This window comes from Haliaeetus albicilla, chromosome 2 (assembly GCF_947461875.1).
Source record: "Haliaeetus albicilla chromosome 2, bHalAlb1.1, whole genome shotgun sequence".
In the NCBI taxonomy this organism is placed as follows: domain Eukaryota; kingdom Metazoa; phylum Chordata; class Aves; order Accipitriformes; family Accipitridae; genus Haliaeetus; species Haliaeetus albicilla.
The window spans coordinates 14,094,435-14,113,260 of NC_091484.1; the positions used below are offsets into that span (position 1 = coordinate 14,094,435).

An 18,826-nucleotide genomic window follows, 5' to 3' on the forward strand; every position below is an offset into this window, starting at 1 on the left:
TATGCTCTAGCATACATCACCATTATCGAGAGAGCAGAACTCGCAAAAATCAGATTTCCTGAAGATAGACTACAAGAAAATGATGTTTTCTGCAGCAAATCAGTTCAACAGAGGCTCAATAAAACATGATTGATAATTAGTGCTTTCTTTCTGACAGCTAGTAGCAATTGTCTTCTCCTTAAATCTAGTGCATTTGCCAATTTAAAACTAATCTGTCCAAAAATGAAACAAAACATCTGGCAAAAAATTCACAATGAATATTGGCTAAGAGTTACAAAGTTATACACCAGAGCGTCAGCTGCTACAGCATCAGACAACTCAACAGTAATTAAGGTAGAGCTGACATGGCCTTGTGGAAAAAGCCATCAGGCGAATGGAAAATGGATGGGAATAGCTAAATCGGTTTAGGTTTCCCCTGACAGGAGTAGATCAAAAGGAAACTAACCTGATTAGGAGGGAGAGAGCCACTGATCCAGATTCATTGAGCAAAGCAGAACAGCTATAAAGTGACATTTATGCTTGCTTTCCTTACCAGGGTCACACAAAGCAGCCAGCATGTACCAATGGATCTGGCCCAGATTTATGGGTGAAGGGTAGACCCTTTTAAATACGGACACCTTCCCTCCCCCATAGCTTAATTTCCCAGTTAAGCAGCCGTCCAAAAAAAAAAAAAAGGCCATAAAATAAGCCCCCCCAAATTTAATTAGAGTAAGTGATGCTCGGTGCCTGTTGGCAGTGCCACTCTCCCTGCACCGGGCAGCTTGTTCCTATTACGGGCAGGTTGAAACCACCTCACCAGACCAAGGCTCTTGGCTCAGCCCATTTCAGCCAGTGGGAAGAGCCACGCAGGAAGGATTTGGTTCAAGCACTGGCTGTGCCCATGTGTGGGTCCCCAAGCATCCCACTCGTGGATGCACATGAGTGTAGTTATGTGGTCCCTGATACAAGCCAGCATTTGCACTAAGGCAGGGCATGCTGGTGCTCCCCTCGGGATGCTCGCAGCGCTGTATCGCTCTATCTTGTGGGAACACGACACATACACACCCCAGGGGCACCGTGCCTGCCTTCCCAATGGAAGCCTGATACAGATCCCAGCTCCCAGTACCTGCACTGGCTAGGGCACCTGGGAGCCATCACCTCCTCTAGCAAATCCTCTCCCCTGCAAGATTAATTCACTGTTATGCACAGCTGCCACCACCACTTACAAAGGTCTAATTTTAGTTAAATGCAGCCACTCAGTGACTTGCTGTGTGCCTGGGCTCCTGGCTCCACCAGTTGCTTGTTAACCACTACCTGAAAACCCTCTGCCACGCACAGCACGGCTACCAGGCTTCTCATTAACACCAGGGCCAGCCGGTGCAATCACCTGTGCAGCGAGACATGCCTAGGCTGGCAGGGTAAAAAGCCCTATGGAGCCCTTCACACACCCACTCTCCCCAAACCCCACGGGAACAACTCACTCCCCAGGGTTGATGACAGCACAAAAAGCTCCCCTCACCAGCAGTCTCGGAGGACGCTGCCCTGGCCATGTCCCTGCGTGCTCCTGCCAGTCCCGCTGCTTTCTGGAGCTGTGCACATCCCAGGGGATGCACAAGCACAGGTACATGTTTTCTTTCCAAAGCAAATACCCCCCCAGCCCGTGACCCTTTTGCTCAGGTTAAAAGCCTAAACCCACAAGTCAGCATTTTACACAATCACTCTGTACACTGCAAATTGTACCAAATCTAACAAGATTTTTGGTGCTCCAGGAGGCTGTTCCAGAGCCAGGGGCAGGCTGCACTGCTCGCCCTGCTCCTGCATCATGTCCATCCTGCTCTGGCAAGGAGACCTCCAGCTTTCCCTTCACCTACCCCACAAGCATTTCCACCAGCAAATTCTCTCCAGTCACAGCTCTCTCACCCTGCTTGCCTTTGCTCACACCTCTCAGAGCTGTAACGATGAGACAAATTGCTCCCGTGCAGAAGCAAGACCTTCCCATAGCATCGAGAGCACGCAGAAGCGCCGAGTGCTCCCAGGTCCCGTGCACGGGAAGCCCTCCTGGTTCTCCTGCTTCCGAGCCACCTCCCGTCCAGTGTGGAAGGTGGTCTCCCACACAGCAGGTCTGCCACGCTGCAGGCTTCTAGTGCAGCTCCAGAGAATTCGGACTTCCCAACAAGAGCAAAGGGATGTCCACAACAAAACAGCCTGTGCCCAATGACCTCTCATATTTTAATGAGAAATAATAAATGTAGCCAAGGCTTTGCATGAGTCTCACCAAACCTCTGTGTTCATGCACAGGCCAGACACTATCTGTCACCTCCCAAGGAGCTGATATCGAGTTGGATGTTATTAGGCTCTAAGACAGATACTGCTTTGGAACAGGGCAAAACTGCAAGACCAACTTTGCCCACTGCGGTGTGAATAAATAACCTTCTCTTGCCCCCCCCCCAGTCCCAAGACCCCCTGGTCTGTGGGTGACAAAGCTGTTATTTTCATTTCCCAGTTACACAGCAACCAGTGCTGGCATCTTAACCCCTCGAATCAGCCTGCTGGCTTTTGAAGCCCTCTGAGCATCCTAGCCGTGGCACCTCAGGACCTCCATGCACAGTGCTGCATGAAGGATCTCTTTCCAGAGGGCACAGCAGGGACAGGACAGCTGGCAAACGAGGTGCCACAGCGATAAGCAGCATGTTACAAGGAGAAGTTTTAAATAGATGTGAGCAGCTCAGTGGGTAGGTAAACAGGATCCCTATTTCTTTCCTGTTCCACAGCTGGAAAACCCACAACCCCTTCCTGTGGGAAGGGAAGGAGGAGGGTGGGGAGCTCACAGCACCGGGGTCGGTTCCCAGAACTGGGTAATAGCTGCCCCAGGGAACCCCTCCTCCCCGCAGCAGAGGTGAGACATTTCCACCGCTGCTGGGAACTCCTGGTGCTGATCGGGGCAATCACCAAGGGGCACAAAATGCCATGACAGTGTATTTTAATACCATGGGGCAGAAGTGCTTAACCAGGTGGCCTTTACACCACCATCCAACAGAAAGGAGCTGAGCATTTTTCAGACGTACTCTGTATTCTTAAGGAGCACTCTGTATTCTTAAGGTTAGGTGACCAAACCAAACTGACTTCAGTGGAAGTTAAAAATATCCAAATATCTTTAGAGATCTGTGCCAAAATGCTCAGGAATTCACAAGAAGCCCCCAGTTAGTGGTAGCTGAATGGTAGCTTGGTCCAAGAAGGGTGAACAAGCAACATGTTTCTTGAAGCTTTCAAACCCAAGAGAATGATACAAGGATCAGGCAAAGCCAGATGGCAAGACCCCCGTCTCGTCACCCTTGCATTGCTCTGGGCATGGCTCCTTCCACCTCTAGCTGCAATTCAAGCTGTCAGTCCCACTTCACAGGAGGAAATCAGTCAACAAATACCACCCTTCAGCTAGAAGACAAGTCTTTGAATGTAAGTGAAGCAAGAAATATTTCCTCTTCTCTTGTTCCCCTTAGGATAACTGGACAGATCAACGCTGCAAACATTCCCACTACTAAACACATGGGCAACTGTAGAGTGCTGAGTGGTACAATGCAATGATGACCCAAATCTTGAATCCATGCTACAGATTCAGTGCTCAAATGACAGCTTTCCTTGCCTTGAAGAGTGATGGAAAATTGCCACAGATGAGAATAATTTGGGTCAGGAGGCAGAGCAGCAGCTTGTATGTAGCTATTTCACAACTGCATGATTAAAGTTATGGAAGAATAAATTTACTATGAAAGCACACAGGGAATCCTGCTTAGATGGTCTTTAAGATGAAATTTTAAACTCAGTGGCCCTTCTAATAAAAGCAAAATGGACTTCCAGCATCTCTCCATGACCCGCTGTCCCCTACCAACCCAGATACGTTGTGGTTTTGGCACAGCATCCAGCAGCAGGTTGGAAGTTGACTCGTTACAGCCTAGACTGGAGCTTCATATCACATTGAGGGACTTACATCATTGTTTTGACAGCATCAGCTTTAGGAGGAAAGAAAACCCTGTGATCAACTGCCTGACAGCCAGGCGGATGTCACTGCAGATCCACGGGGACTGCCCTCCTTTGCTGGAGCTCTGGCTCCTTCTAATGCCTGCTATTTCAGGCTACCAAACCCAAATTTTAATTAAAAGAAGAGTCCCATTTAAGTTCCCATGGAGCCCTGCTCTAGCCTTGCTAATTGAAGGCAAACTGACAGGATCTGAAGTGAAAAAATAAACCAGGTCTGAAAAGTTTAAGAGTCACAGAAAGAGTCTGAGCTCCTAAGTAGGCTGAAACTCGCTCTCCGTGGGAGCACCACATGTTGTCCAGCCCCAGGTTTCTCAGTTGGGTCCTGGTCTCTGTAGAGCTGACAGACTCTCCAGAGGGTTAATCACAGCACCCCAGACACTCACCTGTCTCCTCTGACAACACATCAGAACTGAACCCAACATTGGCAGACAGATGCAGAAAGTGCTCTTCTCTCTACGTCCTTAACTTGAGTGAAATGGCTGTCCTTCACTGCAGGGTCATTGCTGCTTTCCAACTCCAAGAGGCTGAGAGCTGGTATGGATTTCCAGGTGACTTCCTTGTCCCAACCACAGATGTTCTGCAGCAATGAAACCTTGGTGCAGTAGAGCTGCTCCATTTCTGTGCAAGGACTTCATGGTTTTCAAATCAATAATATTCTCCTAGTAAAATTTTGCTTTTATTGAAATAGATAGTTTTGATACAGAGAATCCTTCAAATGGGATATTCGAAAGACTTTGAATGCACCAAGCCGTCATGTCTCACTACTGTCGTTTCAACCAGAACTGCGCACGTGCAAGTATCAGCACTCGATCTCCAACCTTTGCTGCTCTGAATCAGACCAGAGTGGAAATACTTTGAAGGTGCCAGAATCTCCCCCACCCACTCAAAATATGAATGTTTCCAGACAGATGTTGGTGTAACACAGGACAAAATACAAGCTGTGTGCAGATAACACTTCTCTACTGTGGAAACCATCAGCTGCCAACCGAGCTAAAATAGGGCTGGTGCAAGCAAGGAGAATGGTGTGAGAGTGACTTTCAGCTTAATTCCTGCTCCAGTCTCCCCTTTTTAGAGGTGATCACTATAGCAGTAGCCCTTAGGAGAAAAAAAAAAAAAGTGGTTTTCTTTTGTTTGGTGGGTGATTGTTTTTTGGGGGGAGTGGAGTGGGGTTGGTTTTTCTTTTTTTTAACTAATAGGATTTCTCTTGTCAGCCCAGGTAAAGGCACACAAAGATAAATGAGACTTTGGAAGATTCCCACTGCAATTCAGAGCTTGGTGCTCTTACACTCAAGGTGGGGACCAGTCCTCTGTGCCATTTTGAAAGCAAAGCCAGGCAGAACAGATGAGACCACCAGGAAAAAGGGAATTGAGATATAGCTTGAAATCCTCGGCCAAACTGACAGATGCTGCAAACTGTTATAAAATGTATAGGGAGCATGGGAAACACAACAGAGCAACTAAAGCCAGTTTCCTACATGAGTGATATTTACAGCCTGTCTACCTCACACTATCTAGAGAATCCAGAGGCCAAATTCAGCAATAAGCAGTTGCAAATTGCAGGGACTTCAGCAGAAACTGCATCCGCTTGCTAGTAGCTGCACATGGACTCTTGTTCCCTGAATTAAAAGGAGTGCAGGGTGCTTGATTCCATGTTAGCTTTTGATTACAAAGGCATCAGCAGACAGAATTAAACAGTTTGCTTCCTGGCCTATTTAGCATCCTCTGGGTGACAGGTTAGAGGGTAGGCAAGGCTTAGGAGACTTTTTTTAACAGTTGTGCCAGAACCTGATTATATTTTTTTTTAATTTTATTTTTTTGTCAAGACATTTGCAGTGGGTGATAAGGTTTCCCAAAGATCTGGCCAGGCTCCAGAGGGAAAAAAACCAAGCAGTGAAAGTGTATGTAAAAGCAGCTCAGCACTGGGTTATAAGGCACCGCCTGAACCAGCTGCCATAGCAACTGCTATTAAAGAAAGAATTAGAGCGTTCTTCACGGAAGTAGGAAAACTCGCAGTCAATAAGCGTAAGGATGGCATGCAAAGCAAAATAAAGGAAGATAAATATAAGCAAGTAGGAAAAATATGCAGAACTGAATGAGAAGCAGGGCCACTTGCACAGGTATATGTGCTCTTGTGTTGTGGAGATGCCTATAAATACACTAAGATACCTAACTCCAACCTCATTAGCAAGCATTTTAGATACAGTTGATCCTGCCTTGGGGCAGGAGGTGGATTACATGACCTCCTGAGGCCCTCTCAACCTCTATTTTCCATGATTCTAGGAGGAAGAAATCTATACCAGCTGAGCTGAGCTGGCCCGAATCCAAAAAGGCAGGAATTTAAATCTGGAAAAAAAAAAAAAAATAGATTTAATCCACTTTTCAAGTTCTCCTTGACCAGGAGAATGGGCAGAAAGCAGAGCCTGCAGCCACAGCTTACAGTCCTTCCTGTCCAGAAACTACATCCAAGCACCACATTTTCAACTGCATCAGGGTAAAGCAGCCACATGAGGGTTAGCCCTGCAAGAAGGGTTCACCTCCAAAAATATTCATTTTCCCACCTATATTCATTTGCAAAGAAGAGTTAGATACTTGGCTGCAGAACTGTGCTTATGGTTGTGGGTTGCTTTGGTTTGGGGTTTGGGTTTTTTTTTTTTTTGACAAAACACACTTGAAAACAGAATGATGTTGCAAAATACCAGGTACCAGCAAGCTCTCAGGAGTGATCAGGCTAATGTCTTACATCCTTTTGGCAGAATTGGGTTAGATATCACAACACAGCACTGCAGCGAGACAGAGCCTTGGCTATCAGAGGTCACAGCCAAGGTGGGAAGACAGACGATATTTCACTCTGGGTTGCTGCTGCTTATTACGCAGAAGATACCAGAGGTCCCCCGACTGAGCTGCTATTTACACTCTCTGGTTTCTCGTTATTGGAGTGGGACAAACACACAGTTAATTGGAGCGTAGGAAACAGCACGCAACTGGAAGGCAGCCAGGCAGGCAAGAAACACGTTGCCTGCAAAAAACTCCATGTCACAGCCCCCCAGAGCGAGGAACTGGCTGGGATGTAGTGTCAGCCCTTCCATGCCGTGATCCCCCCAAGCAGGCAGCCAGGTGTGCCGCTTTCAGTGCTTGATCCAACCCGTACCCATGGCCATCACTGCATTTCCATGCCTTGGTCCCCCTTGTGCGGATGGCAGGCAATGATCCCCCCAGGGAAATCACACGGACAACCAAGCTGGGAAGTTACTGGCTACTGATATATCAGTAAGTATTATCAGGTTCAGATTGGGAAGTTCTGGCTTTGACATTTGGCAGCCTGTAGACAGCAGAAAATAAGCAGCCATCCAAGGCTGCCTCCATCTCATTGGAAGCAGAGCAGCCAGGACAGGGAAGGGAAAGGTTAAATGCCAGTGATTTAGTACTTGGTTATAGGCATAAACATCTCCAAGCACCTGGTTGAATTAAGGTCCCATTGATAATCTGCCTTTGGCTGACAAAAGTTCTGACGCTCCCAGCCAAGGCAGCCGTTGCGTCCTGAGCCCTCCCTGCTGTGATTTGGCCGGGCAGGGTTTGCAGAGCAGATGGTGACCTTACATATCCTACCTACTGCACCTTGCATGCACAACCCTAAGAGTTTCAGCCTTTACTCCCCATTGTCCGTATCTCCTTTCAAAAGGGAATACTCCTTACCCACGGTTGTGTTGAGAAGCAACTGTCAACAATACTAATAAACCAAAGAAATGCCCAGTTTGCATTTAGGGGTACATGCAACCAATGAGACACCAGTTCTGAGTTTCCCCTCCAAAACACATTGTAGCCAAATTTTAGAAGCCAATTAAGTGATTTAAACCACTTCTAGTAAGAAATAAAATCTGGGATTGGCAGCAGTCATTGGCCAATCCCTGTTTGATTTAAAACACCTTGAATCCAAACAGACCATCCTTACTAGAGGGATAAGTAGTTTGAATCCAATGTTTATTCATTATCTTGTAATACTATTTATTACAACATACACAAGAAATATTTTCAGTGGTATCAGAAATGGTAGAAGCTGGCACATGCGTAAAAGCCAGAAACCGAAACGATGTGAAACCAACCCATTTCCATCATGCAAGCCGAGAACGCACACCCTGCTGAAACAAGGTGCAGGCGGAAAGATGTGCCCACGGAGGTGGGGGTGGGCAGCCAGGCCTGCAAGGGGGGGGTGGGTGGGGGTTTAAATTTTGATCAAAAAATTCCAGCCAGGATCCCTACATCACCATTTCTTGGAAAGGACAGTCAGAGCACATTTGCATGCACGTTTTCAGTTCTTGTTTTAGTCAAGAAAAGCAGCTCACTGCTCGGGGAGCAGGAGGGAGGCTGCTTCTGCTATGAGCCTTGCTGTGAATTGAGAAACTCAAGAGATGCAGAATGTCTGGCCTGTAGGTATGGAAAAAGTCTGTTTCCGAACTTGCACATGTTGAAACAGCAAGCAGCGATGCTCAGTGCATGCAACAGCCAGCACCCCGAGAACAGACACCCCAATCTTTCTTAAAGGGATTAAGATGCTTGACCCACTGAAACCAAAGCTCTTCTACAACAGCTGGTGCACATTTTGGAAAACACATTCTGAAGTGAAGGAAATATCTCATTTTGTTATTTGAAAAGTAAAAAAAAGTATTTCTGATCAAACTTTTTTGATTAAAGAAAGGATTTGAAACAAAATGTTTAAGTTGACTCCAAATTTGGGGAGGGAGAGGGCCTCATCACAGGAAAACCTGAGATGGACTTTCAGCATTAATTTCCAAACAGAAAAGTTGGCATTTCAAGCTCTCATGGAAATGGAAACAATTTTCCCACTTGATTGAAATTCCAGGAAGTCAGGGGAAAAAAAAAAAAAGATTATTTACTTGTTATGACAACAGAGAAAGTTGCATATTCAATATTGCTCGTGCTCCCAGATGCCATCTAGTTAGCTGCCATATGCAAGCCACCCCACATTGGCATTGCATCCAGATTGCATGAAAAAGCCAAGTTAAATGTGGCCAAATATATGAATCTGCTTTTGGAAGACATACCAACCACCATTAACAAAATTAGCAAAATCCATCTTTGCCAAGGGCTCCCACACACAGCTTCCCAAAGAGGACAGCTTTCATTTCGACACCTATGGAGTTTAAAACTCAAGAAAAGCCTTTGTTATTGAACAGAAACTTTTCATTTCTGACTCGAGTCATTCCCCAAATACCCAGATATTCACTCAGACTGCTGGCAATAAGATTTTATTTTTTTTTCCAGAGCCCTTCAAAGGGCACAAAAAAACCCAGGAGAAAAGACTTCTCAGACAGATAAATGCACTTGCTCACAAACTTGGACAAAGGAACCCCATGTAAAAAGCTTCAGGAGACTAATAATGTGGGTGGAAAATTAAGGCACCTCATAAAAGGTTTTTAGTAACAAGGGAACAGATCACATCAACTTGGAAAGGTTAAAGAAAGCAATTTATAGACACTAATTAGGGCCTCTTTTTGAAGTGCCTTTGCAAATGACAAGGTTGGGTTTATTCCAGAAAGGTGCAGAGGGAGCGCAGTAGGAGCTGCCTGGGGATGGCTCTTAAAAGGGTCTACCACGCTCGTCATTAACACACATTTACAGGAGATTTAAGGGTTGGCAGGGAGGGAAACGTGGGGGATGTATTTACACAAATAAGCTGTGCAATGCTTATACCCTCCCCAGGGAAATCTTCTCCACACTGGTGCAGGACCCAGCGAGCCCCAAGCTTGCAGCCGCTGCTCTACTAGCGGGAACCGTTCTGCTGGATGCCAAGTCCAAGGTCATCAGACCGGAGTTTTCATTCACTTTCTGGCTCACCAGCTGTAAGGATCTGCATGGTCAAAGTTCTGCAGAAACACTGTTTTATGCAACACTCTGGCTCTGACAAAGTTTTGCTTGCAGGATGAAGTGCCAGAAGGTGGGAGCTGAAGGACTTTGCAGCGACGTTTCCCGGAGCCATGACCAAGGGGGGAGCAGGTGCCTGAGGGGAGGCAACTCTCATCTGAGAGCAGGAGAAACCAGGGCACCTCCAGTGCTGCTGGAAGGTGAATTGGTCCTTCGGGGGCTTTATTTCTCCATTGATTCGCTGAAGCGAACACAGCTCACCCCCCAGCTAACACGAACACCTCCCGCTTCTGTCATTCAAGTAGGAGCTTGCCCTGCAAACAGGCCGGGGGTGCAAAGGGACTTCGAGGCAGCAAATGCCACACGCCTGTACAGGCAGCCACTTCACCCACCTCTGGGATGTCTATTTTTAATTTACAGAACACCGGCTCCTCTCCCCACACTCTGGGGCTCCTTACATAGGAACTCAGCGATGTAGAAAGACCTGGACACGACAGCCCTGCAGCAGACGGGGCTGCTTTCGGGGATGAGGTGCTGCCCTGGGAATGGCAGGACCAGCCTCCTCCCCATGGTTTCAGTCCATCGCCTTGCAGGACAGCCTTGAAGGGCCACAGCCTTCAGCAGCCCTTATAATTTCTTTGTGATTAGTAAGGTAGCTTATAAAGCATTGTTTTATTGCATTATAAAGCAACTCTTCTTCGCAGCCATTAGAACAGCCCTGAGGTTCTACACAACCCTGCCATTCCCTCTAAGCTCCGTATGGACTGAGCGTCCTCCCCTTTGCACCATCTCCCTGCAACCAGCTCAGATCGTCCCTAGAGCTGGATGAGGACATATTTCCACTTAAAATGGTGATTGTGCGTGATGCCCCTCCACAGATACCCCTTCCCAGCTCCTCCACAGGGGAGAGCAGAGCAGGCCCAGTGTGGCAACTGGGAGCGCTCTGCTTTCACCTCGGAGCTCACCCATGAACTGTCCGTAGATATTTCAGCTTTCCAAACTGAAGGTCCTGGCCAGCACACTGCAGGCCAGGGGGACCCGCTGCCCTCGGTCTGGGGTCACTGCCCATCACCTACTTCTCCCCAGCATGACTGTCTGCTCACATCTGCCACCACCGTGTTTGCGGTGTGCTCCCTACCCTGGTTCTGTCAACAGAGATCCAAAGGGGCTTTTAATAGCAGCTTGTTTGTTAAACCTGCGATATTTTGACAGATCTGTTGCAGAAGATGCGCGTAACAAGCAGGCAGGCGCCGTCACCCCTTCGCAGCTCCTGCCCACGCCGGGGCTGATGCTCCCTGGGGTCCTTGCCTTCAGACCTGCTTTGCCACCACGCCGAGATACAGCAATGCTGCAACACGCACAGTCACCCATCAGCAGCCGTGGAGGAACCTGGGTTTCTTACAGGGGAAAGACGTCCTCTTCTCTGAGGCTGCTGCATTTGCAGAGCCAGAGGTCACAGGCTAAGTGGGAAGGCGGGGTGGCTCAGCCCCGTGGCCGTGCCATCGGTGGCAGAAGGAAACAGGGATGAGGGAAGGTGCTGCAGATACAAATGGGCACACAGGAGCTGAGCGAAGCAAGCACTGGTCTTTCAATTACACCTGGGCAAGGCACAGGCAAAAGACAGCGAAGTCAGCACATCCAGGTCCTCAGGGACACAGAGCTGCTCCCCAAAGAGCAGGGCAGGGTTTTGCACCCACCGACTCCATCCTACAGGGTTCAACCCACCGCCTCCATCAGGAGGTTACGCCACAGCACAAGACACCTTCCAGCAAAAAGCCAACTTGCTATTCAACTCTGCTTTCTTTCTTTCCCCCGATTTCATCACACACTGCCTACTACCATCCCCTCTCCCACTTCAGGAGCGATAACCTTAAAAATAAATACAAAAGTACAGAAAAGTAACAAAGAATGGAAATGGCACACCCGCCCAGAGGTAGCTCAGAGGTGACGTGTGCCAGCCGCACCCCCAGCTCTCTAACCTTCCTCACGCTAACTTCTCAACTTCTTAATCATTTATATTTCACCTCCCCCTCCACTTCCCACATGGAAACAAAAGATCACTCATACACCAAAATAATCACCCAGGACCTCCAAAAGCCCACGAATTCCCTCACTTTGGCCTAGGGCACTTGATAAGGAGTTTTCCCAGTTTGGCATCTGGGTTTGACTCTGTCCCGTCCTCCCCTTTATACTGGTCCCACAGCACAGAGGGGGCAGACCAGGGACAGAACCTGCCCCCCCACTATTTTTAGGACTTGAAGTAACCGATCACAAAGCAAATCAAATTTAAAAACGTGAGGCATCTGAAAAATCCAGCTACACAGGGAAGTGCCTGTGGCACCGCGGATACTGCCCCTGCCCTCTCTGGTGGGTGGAGAGGTTGATTTTCCACCGAGCAGGGAAGTGCCTGTATCACATTTGATGTAACCAGCATCGCATCGGAAAGAGCGACCGATGGTTAAAGCCCACTACCTGGGCTTGCCTATGGAATGAGGTCAACACAATTACAGTACCAAAAGAGACCTGCTGCAATGGATTTTCCCTTACAGGAGGAAAAGGGTAAAGCTGTGAGCTGAAAGCTCAACTCCTGTACCCCCAACAGCAAAGTATCCATGTCCACATGTGGTGCAAGACTGTTGTCCACAGGACCCGTGCCACCGGTACGTTAATGCCGTTGCCTGAACACACACCAGCCCTGCCTGCTCACTGCCATCAGGGTGCACAACTACCCTCCACCAGTGCCATGCTTGCAAACACCTCCACCTTTTGTGCATCTCTCAAAAAAAAAAGGAAAATATTTGCAAGGCAGACAGTGAAGGAGTTTCCCCTCCTTCCAAACTGCCCAGGCCCAAAGCCAGAAAGTGCAGAAAGCAAAACTAAAAGGTTGGGCCTCTCACAGACCCATCAGCTCCATCGCACCCTCTAGCCCAAGCACTGAGCAGAGGCACCGTCACCACACAAAGAGGAGGACGATGAAACACTCGTTATCCACCCCAAAACTACGACCTGCCACTTACAGGTGGGCAGCTGGGTACAAAACCCAAAGCCATACTCTGCCAAGCATCTGCCAGCACAGGCAGAGGCAATACAAGTCATAAATCTGTCATCTCAGGCAGTGTCAATAGACACGATTTCACAGTAGGGCTCTGGCTGGCTTCACTGCTGGGGCTCTCCTAGAAGACTACAATGGCTCAGAGCAAGAAACACTGGTTCACTGGAGCACAGAGCTGGAAGTAACTGTTAAACCTTTAAAGCAAGAAGAAACAAATAAAAGCCTGCAGTTTCCAGGGCATTATCACAGGTCTGCTCTCCCAGAGAGAAGCTACAAATGCACGCAAAACCACAGACACACAGCAGGGCTTGGCAAACGCTTTTAACACACTGCCCAGGCAGGCATCACTGTCCACCACCAAAGTGCTCCGTTTCCAAACTGGTGCAGAACACCCACATGAGGACAAGTTAGAGTGCACAAAAGGCACCTTCTCAGAAACAGGGACGTGACTTTGGGGAGATTCCTCACAAGGCAAAGACAAGGTCCTTGCCTTCCACCCACATACTAGGCAAGTATATACTGCTTGTTGCAAAAGATGCTGGAAACTAGAGCAACATTCACTAGCAGAGATGCAACTCAACTGGCCAGGTTTCCTAAGCATCTCCCTTGTCTCTTCCATGCCAAGGGATCAGGAAGATCACACCGATTTTGCCACCTGGCAGAGCGGCAACCCCAAATGCTGCTCCAGGTCTCCTGGGAAACATTTTTACTTCTCTGCAGAGAAGTAAACTCTGGCTCCCCAGAGCTTACAGGCTTTCCCCATGCTATGCTGAGGCTAATGGGGATTGACTTTTAGACATATTTTTTTTCGCCCCTTCAGATTTTGAAGCAAAAGCAAAGCACTTTGATCCACTTTGAAATGGTGCAATTACACCAATTTCTGAACAATTTGCAGTTCTCTTCTATAGGAAGCATTAAGCAAAGGCATGCTTTTCAGTATTTTGAATAGGGAAAAAATTCATACATCCATGTAGCTCTCAATCCATCCCCCCAAGCAGGGAAGCCGAAGAGATTTACACTGACATGTAAATCCCTGCAACGGACTTCCATAAAGCCACTAGAAGAGGCACATCCAGAAGGCAAAGAAGTGTTTCACACCTTCTGTAAGTAGAAAGCGTAAAAAGGAAAGAGAGAAAGAGAAAAGACCTTTCCCCAAATCTCGGTCTTAACTCCTGCCCTATCCTGGCATTCATGCGCCCACTCCTGATGTCAGTCTAGGTAACACTGGTGTCACACAGTGCTTTGAGGACCCCATAGCTATATCAGAGATGGCAACACTCCAGAGACCAACACCACGTCAAGGGTAGTCCAGTCCATGGATGTCAACACAGATGCCTTTGCACACCACAGCATTACAGGGACCTCACATGTAGCCAGACAAAGAAATCACCAGATACAAGTGCCGTACCTTCCTCCAAGTCGTTCCTCAGAGAAGCCTCCAGCAGAGCAACGCTGGCTTCAAAAGACACTTTCTTTCGGTTAACAGCATTTCTCTTCTTTTCATGCTTCCGCTTCTTGTGCTGCATCTCCTTCTCATACTGCGCCCATTTCTTCAGCTGCTGAGCCCTCCGCTTCTGGGCTGCCCGCAGCCTCTCCAGCGTGGGCACCTTATCCAGCAGCTGCAGCTCTGTCAGGAGGTCCACATGGGCATCCATTGCTTCTGCCGAGAGAGAGGGGATGAAGGATGCCCCAGCAGGAAACGATGTCCCACTGCAGGTCCTCTGGATCGCGGCCGCCTGCTGCTATACCAGCATCTTGAGGCCGAGCTGGGAAGGGCCCATTGCAGTGTCTGATGAGAACACAGTGGAAACCTGAAATGAGGAGGAAAGTGTGAGAGATCAAGTCTCATCATCCCATGCAGACAACCAACTAAGACCAGCCTGTTGGAAAACGCAATGGGCAACACCTACCATCTCAAAAGGCAGCTCGCTTAATTGCACTTTAATTGCTTGGTTGTTCTCACCAGGCTTTGTGATTCCATCCTTCACCCACTCCAAACACCGAAGCAAAACCATCTTGATTAAGCAGTAGTTTAACCGTGCAATTCATTCACATCTATAGTTCAAGGTAGCCCTCTCTTATGAGCAGAAGGAAGTCTTAATGAGCAAAGATCTTCCATAGTATTTGATACCATTCCTCAGACAACTCCAGAGACATTCAAGTACTGAGACACGTCCTTCCTTCCAGCTGGCCCCTTCCAGTGTAACCTTCCCCCCTCGTTACAGGTATCCCCAACACCGCAGCCAAGACTGCGCTGCACTGATGCACACCAACAGCCACCTCCCTGAAGCATTTTGGTCTGAGCAGCAAAACACAGGGCAGAGGGGACCAAGACTGCAGTGGCAGAGCCCAGGGCAGCCACAGACACAACATGAGACCGTCCCAGCACAAATAACCCAGAGGCCAGAGGCTAGAGATGCATGGGGCTACCCATCCAGCACCCCAAGGCCAAGCAGGTTTTCCCAGAGGGGCTTTACCCACCAGGAGCATCATCTGCACTCTTCTACTTCATCCATCAGCCCCTTCTCATCCATCAGCCCCTTCTCACCCCAGCCCTAGCTGAGGGCAGATGGATAGGATGTGGCTCCCAGGAAGGAGCCTTAAACCACTTAAACCACTTCAGCTACTTAAAAACATGGGGGTTTGTGTTAATTTCTCTCTTCATTCAGGTTTTTTCTTTACCACAGGCTAGCTCATTCTGGTTTTGCTGTACAGGCTCCACAAGCCCAGCAACAAGAGCAGTTAAATCACAGCCCCAGACTCCTGGTGTGACCATGACATCAGAGAGCTCTAAGCAGTGCTACCCAAAGAATGATCAACCAGGGGACCCATGGGCAGCCACCCAGTCATCTGCTGCACAGAAGGAGTAAACACGTCCCAGATTTAAGAAGCAGTCCAACAGAGAAAGGTGCATTTGAAATAAAGCCAATGTCATGAGCAAATTGAACGAGTCGTTTCCAAACAGACCCATGCAAAGCACATCAAATGGCAAGGTAAGTGTGCCAAATCAAGGTAAGCTACAAATAACCACATACAAGACGAGAGTTCTTATGGTTCAGCCAGCTTGGGGCGGGGGGGGTGGGGAAAGTTGATGGGGAAGGGAGACTGTGGAGAGCTTAAGTATTTACAAGCACCTGAGAAAGCCCCAACAGGGCAGCTGAAGCCATTCCTTGCTCAACTCTCCTGCTCCGAAAGAAAGGAAGCAACAGTCTCATATACAATGGATGCAAAGCATCTATGGGAAAAATAGCAGCAGAAGAGAGGTAGCTAAGACCCAGGTGAGATACCAAACCTTACCCCATCCAGCCAAGCCACAAAAAGCCATTGTTCATCCCTCTTCAGAGGGCAAAGCAGCAGCCCAATCATGGAGGCGTTACTCTGAGGAGCTGCAGGGAAACGTTCATGCCATGCAGCACATCCATCACATCCCAGTGAATTTTGCAAGGTTGAGACATCCACTCCTTCCAGACATTGCTACAGACCTTCCACAGGGATTTGACCTTACCTATAAATATCTCGGCAGACTGACAGCAAGGCACGCCATTTCCTCCACAAGATAATTGGTTTGAGAACTGAAAACAAACAAACTCAGCCAGAGCACACAGGCAGGTCCTGGGCAGTCGCTTTATCCCGTAAATGGCCAACAGAAGGCCAAGGACAGCTTCAGCAGCACCTGCAACCCTTATTTTGAGGGTTTCAGGATAGACCTGAATAAAAAAACCCAACCCTGTTCCATCCCATAAGAACTTAAAATTGCAAAAAAACCGCTTCAGTTCCACATAGGGACAAACCCGAATCCTTGCAAAGTTTTTCGTAAGAGGGATGCTACCTAGAAATTCAAACACTTGCCTGAGATGCAAAATATCAACTCAAGACTTCAGCATGCCACTGGAAAGCAAGGGAAGCATGCCACAGCTCCTCCATGGCATGAGAGCCCCACACAGCTCTCCCTGACCCCTGCCCACAGCCCCCATGAGCTGGGACTCACCACAGTACCCAGAAACCCTGCTGACAAGCACAGCGTAAATGCAGCCCAATTTCCAAAAAGCTTTTATTTGGGGGCAGATGCATTTTCCAAGCACAGGCACTTGGCTGGAAAGCTCTTTACCACCTCTCGTGAACTTGGCTCTGCACAGCACGGCTCCTGCCCCTTGCAAGCATTCCTGGGAAAGTATCTTTTTTGGCAATCTCCACTGCAGTAACACAGGCTGCAGATCTGAAGCCCCGTTTACAATACCTCGAAGGAGGGGAGATAAGGGCAGGAAATGCCTCTTGGCATACCACGTGTGGCACTCCCACCCTGCTCCTTTTCCAGGCCACTTCTGCTATTGTTTGCTGAAAGATGAACAAATATTTCCAAAAACACACCTGAAGTAGAAACAAGGACCTAATTCTGCAGGTTTATTAAAGCAAAGAAAGCTTATTTCAGAGTTTCCCCGTTTTTCCCCCAAAAGCAGGAAGCTTTCTTGGTGGTATTAGGACTGTACCTTGGAAAGAGCAACATGACACTGATTTATAAGGAGAGAAGCATGGCTTGCTCTACTTGCCTGTGTTTCAGCTTTCCTGCATGCACCTCATCCTCCAGCAGCTCCCTCTGCTCTCACAACAGAACAAAAGGGAGATTCGAGTGGCCTACAGAAGGGAATGAAATGGAGACGGGAGATCCACAAACACCAGGAGACATCTTCTGGAAGTACCAGACACCAGTGTCTCCTCAAACCAACCAGCAAATGAACCTCTAAAGGAGCAGAGAGGTCACCATGAGAGGTCTTCCTGAAGGGGACACAGCTCAACTTCTCCCAGACTTAGGCACAAGTCCCCTAGCATCCTCCACGGACCCCAGAGCCTCAGAAAGACTTTGGCTCCATCACTCCAGCTGCCTCTTTTCCAGTGACCTAGTTTCTTCCTTGTACCAAAAAAATGTCACATTGACTTCTCATTGCACAAACTGGTCGGTCTAACTATAGCACAGTTTCAGGCCCCAGCATTTGTTTACCTGCAAAGCGACACAGAAGCTGGTTGTGTGGGTGTCTGTGGTTTGCAAGGCATCGCATTTTGGCTTCTGTTTTATTTAAAGAAGAAAAAAAAAGTGCCGTTCCTCGTGTTTGACCGAGCTGTGTTTCCGTGAGCTCAGCAGATCTGCCCGTCGCTGTGCTGAGCACATCCTGCCAGACACACGCGGCCCCTGGCCCTGCAGGGACAACGGGTGACTATTTCAGGAGCCAAAAGGAAGGCGAGATGCTCACTATCGTATTGCGCTCATGCCATCACTTTCCTCTCGGCACTGCGGCAGAGAAAGACCCGCTCCAACCGTGTCAAAGATCAGTCTCTACAAAGGGCATGCAAGTATTGGCAAACACAATCTTTTTTTTAAAAAAAGTTTGCATTTCCTGTACATTTTGTCTCACGTTAGTACAAGATTCATCTCACTAAGCCCAAAAGGACTTTCAGGGCACTGGTTATTCACTTGCAACACGAGAAGAGATGGCGATTCTGTGAAGCGAGTTTACTGAGTCAGTGGTTGCAACAAGCTGGCCACCCCATACCACCAACCCTGCCTGGAGGGGTCCTTCGTCTCCTACGCACACACTTCTTCCCATTTTACATTTAGAGGTTGGCACTTGCATCCCGCAATGGAGAAAAACAAGTATGCTTATTCTCCTGTTCCAGCACATACTCAGAGCTGCCCCCCTCGACCTTCCTACAAAGTATTCAGCTTGCAGACACTTTGCCATTATATTGCTGAGGTTGGAGCTGGATCCATTAAAAGAGCCATGCTGCTGAGTGATGCTGGGAAGCCTTCTTGTCTCCCCACCAGACGATGAAGCCAGAGGTAAGACCTGCAAATCCTCTGTCACATCTCCCCAAGGCACTACTTAAAGC

General features: G+C 48.3%; 1 protein-coding gene across 1 annotated transcript in view; it reads right to left on the reverse strand.

Annotated features, from left to right (window-relative positions):
- PPP1R16B (protein phosphatase 1 regulatory subunit 16B) overlaps positions 1-18,826 on the reverse strand; it is a 66,402-nt gene that overhangs the window by 32,715 nt on the left and 14,861 nt on the right. Inside the window, exon 2 of the mRNA XM_069806975.1 lies at positions 14,352-14,754. Within this exon, the coding sequence (XP_069663076.1) occupies positions 14,352-14,598 (247 nt within the window). The 5' untranslated portion in view covers positions 14,599-14,754. The remainder of the gene's footprint in view (positions 1-14,351; positions 14,755-18,826) is intronic.